Below are 7,818 nucleotides of genomic sequence, written 5' to 3' on the forward strand. Positions count from 1 at the left end.
CTTATTATTTTTTTACTATACCTAAATATAAAATTATACATAAATCAGATCAAATTAAATGACTAAAATCTCAATTTGATTCACTAAAATGATTGGATTAAATTTAATATCCACATTTTTAAGATTTGGATCCAATCTGCGATCATATTCATAATTTTTACATCGAATTCCAATAAAAGACCACAAATATACTATCTTCTAAACCATAAAGACGTACCTAAAAACTTAAGATATAATTCAAGAATTGTGCAAAAGCATAAAATAAGGAGGCGTCATCTGGTCTCGATCTGTTCAACGTTGAAACTTCAAAGTCGTCTCTCATCTCCCCCTTCCTTCGATTGGAACCCCACTCCCTTTCTCACTGCAATTGTTCAATTGGCCGTTTTGTCCATTACTATTTAGTAATCGCTACCCATATATTCCACACCCGCATTGGACACTGCTTCCAAGATTATCCCGATCTACCGTTATTCTTCTTCTCTTCTTAGGGTTTTGAATTTTGATCCTCCGATTTGAGCTGAGTTGAACAAGAAAGCAGAAGCATTGGAAGAATGGGTTCTCAACAGAAACTTGAGAAGATGCAGCTCCGCCAGAATTACCGCAATTTCTGGCACACCGATCTCATGTCCACCATTCAGGCCGATGCCCCTTGTAACTTCTCTAACTCACTCTCTCTCTCTCTCACTTAGCATTTGCATCATCACTCACCAATTCATTCATTTTTTCCAATAATTTCCAGATTGCTGCTTCGCTCTCTGGTGGTAAGTCCTTCAATCACCCCTTGACTTCTATTGACTATATTACTTTATTACCTGTCCTTTTCTCTCTCTGCTTATTATATTTTCACCACTATTAATGGAATTAGGGTTCAATTCCAAGTACTTTGAACAAAATTAATCGCTGCTTCAACTTCTTAGTATATTAGAGAATGGCAACCAACGTATCTTTTCCTAGGCTATACCTTATTTTTAATATTATAGCATAAGTATCCTATCCCCGTATGTTATCCCTTGTATCACCAACGGGAATCTGTCCCCCAAAGTAGAAAAGTAGGTCTTAAGGACCGGATTTAATATTGGAAAAGTTATCTGTAATGCCATGGAAAGTTGGATACTGTGATCTCCTGCTCTTTTCATGGTGCTTTGTCTCTGTCCGGTAGAAAGTGGTTGATAACGATGTATTCACATATAACAAGAAGAAAAGACTACCATGAAGAAGATAGGTGTCTCCTTCATCATAAGGAAGGGAATATATGACTTTTCTTAAATCAAGTGTCCTCTTCTTTTTGAATTATTTGTCCTGTATTTGATTGGAATTTGAAACATAATTCACAACCTTAAATGGGGACCAGAACAATTGAGCATAGAACCAATGTATGTGATGCAAAGGTTAAGACTAGAACAAAAATTGGGCACCCTACTGGCTAGTGTCAATATGATTGTTGTAGAGGCATCCTCAGGATTCATATGAGAGTAGTTTATCATGTAGGTGTTCAGCCTAACTCCTGCTTTGAGTGCATCACCCATCTCAGTAATTGCTGCTTAATATTTACTCTCATTTAGCAGTGACCTTTCAATTTCACCCTTTTTTGTCTTAAAACTTATCTCAGTTATTTCAGCTGGATTTTAATTTTAACCCCTACATTTGGAGGCATAAATGTAATTATTTAATGAGCGAATTTTCTGCTGTCTCATTATAGTGCTCCATGCGTATCATATCTGCTCCGCAAAAGAGCTCTTTACAATGATATGTCAAGGTAATTCATAGTGTAAGTTCTTGTGAGTCTTAAAATGTAGCCCTGTAGTTTGTTGCTGTAACGTGGTTTTATCTTGTTTGTTCCAGATACACATGTTGTGCTGGTTACATGCCCTGCAGTGGTCGGTGTGGAGAAAGCCGATGCCCTGAATTCTGCCTTTGTACAGAGGTAAAACTTTCTTTTACATGTTTTGCTTCCTTTTTTTCAAAATTATTTCCAAATATGCCTCCCCTTGAGTGGGCTTGGGGTTTTGCTGTGATGCCTTTACTAGGCCGATTTAGGATGGTATTAGGAATTCTGATGTTTCCACTTTCCATTCTTCTTTAGACCTATCTCCAAATTGTTGGCTTTCCCATCATCTGATTTGGAAAATGTTTTTGTCATAGTTAAAATGTTTCGGAATCATGCCTCCTTTTATAGTTTGATAATCCCTTAAGTTATTTGATTTTTTTTTTGGACAAGAACTGTAGCTCAATTTAGGTGCCGAATTCACCTGTTTCCAACCTAAAGTAGGTAAAGATAAAATGACAGCCTAGGTAATTGGTACTATAGAGTATAGATTTATATGATCTTGACATTGATTAGTGAATCAGTTTTGCCTTGCCGTATTTGCATTTCTTTTTTAAAACTTTACAACTTAAGGGAAGTCCCCTCCATACCAGCTCTAATAGATCATTAAGGGAAGTCACTTTAGTGGATGTCTGCGTTTGTTTGTTTTTGTTTATTTTATATATTATTTTTCCCTTGCTCTTACTACTCGTCTGCTTTCTCAGGTTTTCCTCTGCTTTGGCAACTCGGTGGCCTCTACTCGATTTTTGTTGCAAGATGAATTTAATATTCAAACTACACAATGTGATAATTGCATTATTGTATGCCCTCTCCCAGTCTCAAACACGTGTGCTCAAAATTTTATTTATTTTCTATGATATTCTTATATAAGATCATTTATTTCTTCTGTTCAGGGCTTTATGTTTTGCCTTCAGCAAATTGCATGCATATTTTCTATTGTTGCCTTAATCGTGGGAAGTGATGAAATTAATGAGGCTTCTCAGTTGCTATCTTGTTTAGCTGAATATGTGTACTGCACGTAAGGCTTCTTCATTTCTGTCATAATTTAACTGTGCACTTTAGCTGAATATGAAATTAATAAGGCATTGTACTAAATTTGTTTCATTTCATTTTATTTTGTAGGGTGTGTGCTTGCATGCAGGTAAGTTTGTAAATTCAGATAGTCTATCATTATGTTGCACAAGTGTTTACAGTTCATCACAGATAATAATGAATTTTAATTGCAGACTCAGCACAAGATTGAAATGGATAAGCGTGATGGCAAGTTTGGACCCCAACCCGCGATGGCTGTTCCCCCGGCTCAGCAGATGTCACGCATTGAGCAGCAAGTCCCTCCTTCTGTTGGTTATGCACCACAACAACCCTATGGTTATCCACAACCTGGCTACCCTGCAACAACCTATCCTCCACCTCCACAAGCATATCCTCCTGCTCCACAAGCATATCCTCCTCCTGGTTATCCTAGGTGATACGCGTACACAGTTATGGACATTATATAGAAGCTACTGTTATTATTATGTTGATTCTACCCTACAAATTTTTCATTAAACTTCTGATATGAGACAATGGTACTGTGAATTCTCGATAATTTGGCGTCATTTTTTTTATTCTGGATTTCCCGTCAATTTGTGTATACTTTGTTTTGTTTTTTATTATTATAAACTCTGAGCTCGTGTACAATGTTGTGTGCTCTTAATATTTTCTTTTTTTTGTTCAAGGAAATTTCATTAAATAAAAATGCATGTCCAGTCAGATTGTCAGATACAAGTTTTGACTTACAATAGAGTATATAAGTTTTTTTCCTGGGTCTACGGTATTAATTCTAAATCTACACCTCTAATCTAATTATTTTAATAGTAAAGTGACAAATAAATTTTTGAAAATTTATACTTCAGATAAATCAATTTTTTTTAAAAAAAATATCAATATTTTCTATGATAATAAATGTCAACAAATTAGTTTAAATTAAATTTTTTTATCTTAATTATAAATTAATTTAAAGATAATGTATTTATGTTTATTATTATAAAAAAATTTATTGATATATTTTTTTTAAAGACTAATCTGTCTCACTGTCTGAAGTGTAAATCTTCATAGATTTATCACTTTTACTCTTAATTTAGAAACTCTATAGTTAAGGTCAGAGCATTACCCACAGGCTGAAATTGAGTTCCCAGTTGGCCCTAGTCCAATCTTATTGGCAGGGCGGGGGAATCTAGTAAAATTGTAATATGCTAAATACCAACACCCCCAGGCTTTTGTCGTTCACAATTTAACGTCTCGAGTGTCAAATGCATAATAAGAGAGAAACTCCGCATGTCCTTAGGAGGAATGTGTCAGTCTAATAAGTAATAACCCTCAAGAGGATGGTTTTACACTCAATTCTCCTAAACATAACTTATTGTAAAAATAATAATTTATCCTGTCATTTGACGCTACGAATTAAGTATAATCTGTTGTAATAAGTATTAAGAAAAAGGAATAAGGAGGCAATACTAGCTTCTTGTTCCCTGGCAAGATGGTGGAGAAGTTTTTTCGGTTGCAGTTGCAGTCAGCTCTAGGCTCTATGCTTTTGTTATTCCCACCAAGTGAAGCACCAATATGAATACCATAAGCATTCCAAATATTCTACTCCATCTTTACGACTACTATTCCACTCCATACAAATGATATACAGAGGTTGCCATTGCTTTCTTCAATTTTCCCGTGACTCCAAATTTGTCGAATGTGCCATCAATAAATCATCCATTTGGAATCACCAATCAATCCAAATCATAGTAAGTCCCATATTGCAAACACAGTTACCTCATTCAAACGCACCAATCTACAAATCTGACACTCCCACAATCCCCCGTTCATAATTAGTTGCATTATGTACGTTCTTAAAACTTATTGAAAGTAACAAATAAAAGCTACAAACCTGATATCCGAACTCAAAAACTCGAAGACTAATAAGTAATAACCAAATCCCGGTTGTCAAGAGATAATAATAAAAAGACGAAAAAACATAGATATATAAGCACAGTCTGATGCTTTTTTTTTTCTCTTTTTCATTTTTGTTTGAAATGCTGTATATATACAAGCATACACAACAAGCATGTAAACAAAAACATCTTCCTAGCTATCCTTTCCCTGAATCTAGATCCTTAGCTTTTTGATTGACGCACAAAAACAAAAACAAAAAAAAACAAAAAAAAAAAGAAGGAAAAGGTGTTTGCAGTGCTCAGTGTAATTAGTGTTAGGAAGAAGAAGAAGAAGAAGAGCTAGGAGAATTCAGGGATGGCAGAAGCATCCCAGAGGCTCTGATTGAAGCAAGCTTGCATATCGTACGGTATGAGCGGTGTCCGGCACAACGGGCACGTCCTCTGTTCGTACCCCATCCAACGGTCAAGGCATCTCCGGTGGAATATGTGCCGGCAGTTTCTGAGGCGTCGGATCTCGTCGTCCCCTTGGAACTCGTACAAGCACACCGCGCAGCTCTCCTCCGCCGGGTCCGCCACCTCCTGAAACCTGACCACCGGCAGGATTTCCCTGATGAGGAGTGCGGAGACGGACTGGAATTGGGGGTGGAGAGGGTGGTGGTTGATGGTATCGGGTTCCAAGAAGTGTTGGAGGCCGAGGTAATGGAAGAGAGCGGAGATGAGTTTTCTGAGGAAAGAGAGGAGGGAGAGTATTTGGAGGAAGAGCTTGGGTAAGAGAAGCTCTGTGTATCCCACCGGAAATCCCATGCTTGCTATACCACCGGATCTACTGAATGAGCCCTTCACACAATAATGCTGAGAGATAGCAAGTGATTAAGCGGTTATGCTTATGCTTATGGTTATGGGAGGGAGGTCAGTTTAAATATAGATCAAGCTTCGGACAACTTTTATTCTTCAACCCAAAATATTTCGAGGTTTAATAGAAATTGAACCCTACATAGTAAAGTAATTATATTTATATATAAAATAACAAATTATTTTGTACACACAAAAATCAATCAATCATAATAAGATTATTTTTTTTTATTCTTAATCGATCTATTACAAAAAGAAAGACTAATTTAGAGTCTGTTTAGTTATCATTAAATGGTTAAAAAAAATCATATCTTTTTTTTTGTAGTGTTTAGTAAATTTTTAATAATAAAAATAAAAGCTTTAAAAAATTTTAAAAATATTTTTTGATAAACTACAATTTATATTTTTTACTTTAAAAAAATATTTTAACATACCTAAATATAATTAATAAATAAAAAATATTTTTATACAAAAATCTAAATATTAAATTTTTTACTTTTCTAAAAATCTCTTAAAAAAACTCGATTTTTTTTTTTGAAAAATTCACTCAAACAAGTGTTTAATTAATTTATCAATTTTTTTCCTATAGACTAAATACATTTAGTTTACAGTTATCCAGTTCCAATTAATTTTTTTCCGATAGACTAAATATATTTAATTTACAGTTATCCAATTCCACCAGCCAATGTGGTCTAACAATAATGATATATAGATATATTCAAAGGCAGTGTGATTTCATGTGGAATTCCCAATAATGGGTTTTCCTTTGATTTTATGGAGGCAATTAATAATTCAAAATCCTCATGGAATATATTGGACACGTTTTCTTTTCTTTCTTAAATTTGCTTTTTTTAGAGCACCACATAATATCACTTATTAGTTCCAAAATTATCTAATATAGATAGATAGATAACTATTAATGATTCCTTTATGCTATACTACACTATATATTTGCTAGCATTGACTTTGAAAAGCATTGAGAATGTGATTTATGTCGCCTATAACTGCCGTCTTATTCATGGGTTTTGGCTTGCAATAATAAATACATATTTTAATTGCCAAATCCGCCGTCTGGTATTGAGACCTATGTCTTACCGCTTCAATAGTACTTGTCTATGTTTGGTAAATGAGGTTAATTGGTTCTTTAAGCTCACAGATTGTGCCTGACTTTTGGTAGATTATCAGTATTATAAACAACAATAATAAAATTAAAGTTGTTCATAAAAAGATCTTGCTTAATTTTTTTATGTAATTTTTTTAATTTTTATTTTTAACTACTAATCTATTTTTTATTTGGTTTAGTTTTCTCTTTGGATGTTTAGTTATTCTTATTTCCTACGTACTCAAATTATCAAAGAGGAGATTCTATATTTTTTTGAAATAGTTATTATTTCAACTTTTTTTTTCATATTATTTTTTTTATATATAAAAGGTCTGTCAAAAATATAACTTATCGCTTCAGAGAGAAGACGTCATCTTGTTTTTTCTGTAAATAAAATATACATCAGACTCTAAAGAACATCAGACGAAATAGATATTTATAAAAGGTATTCCGATATTTAAGTTAGCAATAATCCAAAAAAGTAAGTGACATAAATAAGTATCCAACATATTTTAAATGTCTGTTACTTTTTATCTTGTTTATGGTATATAGACTATCATTCGATGGTATGATCATTATGTAGTATAGTTCAGTTTTCAAATTATATGTAGTAACTTTAATGACAACGGTTAAATATATAAGTTGACTTTCTAAACTGATATTTGACTGATTTTTCGAAATATTAATGAACACGTGTGTGAGGATCACGTGTTATTGTACTAGGAGTCCTAATATCTATTTGACTGCTTGACGATTGGAATTTTGACGGTTTAGAATTTCACAATTGAATTCTCGTCGAAGTATAGTCTCTAAACCAACAATAATCCTTTCATACAAAAGATTGTTTGTCACAAGTAACAAACCCCTAATTTTATAAACCGAAGTATTTAAACCTCGGGTCGTTCTCCCTAGGAATTACAATAAAGTGTCTTGTTATTGGTTGTGAGTTATTTTGGGGTTTTTGGATAAGAAGCATGAAAGATAAATGGCAAGAAAGTAAACTAATGGCTAAAAAGGTCTTGGCAAGGGTTGGTGGTCAAGGATCTCTATCCTAATCACTAACCACAATATGAGAATTGGCAAGGATTAATCTCATTAAATCATCCTCTAACTAG

General features: G+C 33.9%; 2 protein-coding genes across 2 annotated transcripts; one reads left to right on the top strand and one right to left on the bottom strand.

Moving 5' to 3' along the window:
- Window positions 1-221: 221 nt before the first annotated feature.
- LOC107488270 (uncharacterized) lies at window positions 222-3,505 on the top strand. The gene is made up of 8 exons (XM_016108992.3): window positions 222-651; window positions 740-761; window positions 1,700-1,756; window positions 1,843-1,924; window positions 2,530-2,625; window positions 2,719-2,843; window positions 2,948-2,966; window positions 3,052-3,505. Exons 1-8 carry the CDS (start codon window positions 552-554, stop codon window positions 3,292-3,294), a joined length of 744 nt encoding a protein of 247 aa, XP_015964478.1. The 5' UTR covers window positions 222-551; the 3' UTR covers window positions 3,295-3,505.
- An 826-nt stretch (window positions 3,506-4,331) lies between these two features.
- LOC107488271 (brassinosteroid-responsive RING protein 1-like) lies at window positions 4,332-5,675 on the bottom strand. Its single transcript, XM_016108993.3, has one exon. The coding sequence runs from the start codon at window positions 5,551-5,553 to the stop codon at window positions 5,089-5,091; it is 465 nt and encodes a 154-aa protein (XP_015964479.1). The 5' UTR covers window positions 5,554-5,675; the 3' UTR covers window positions 4,332-5,088.
- Between the last annotated feature and the right edge of the window lie 2,143 nt (window positions 5,676-7,818).

The sequence above is a fragment of the Arachis duranensis genome, chromosome 5 (assembly GCF_000817695.3).
Source record: "Arachis duranensis cultivar V14167 chromosome 5, aradu.V14167.gnm2.J7QH, whole genome shotgun sequence".
Taxonomy (NCBI): domain Eukaryota; kingdom Viridiplantae; phylum Streptophyta; class Magnoliopsida; order Fabales; family Fabaceae; genus Arachis; species Arachis duranensis.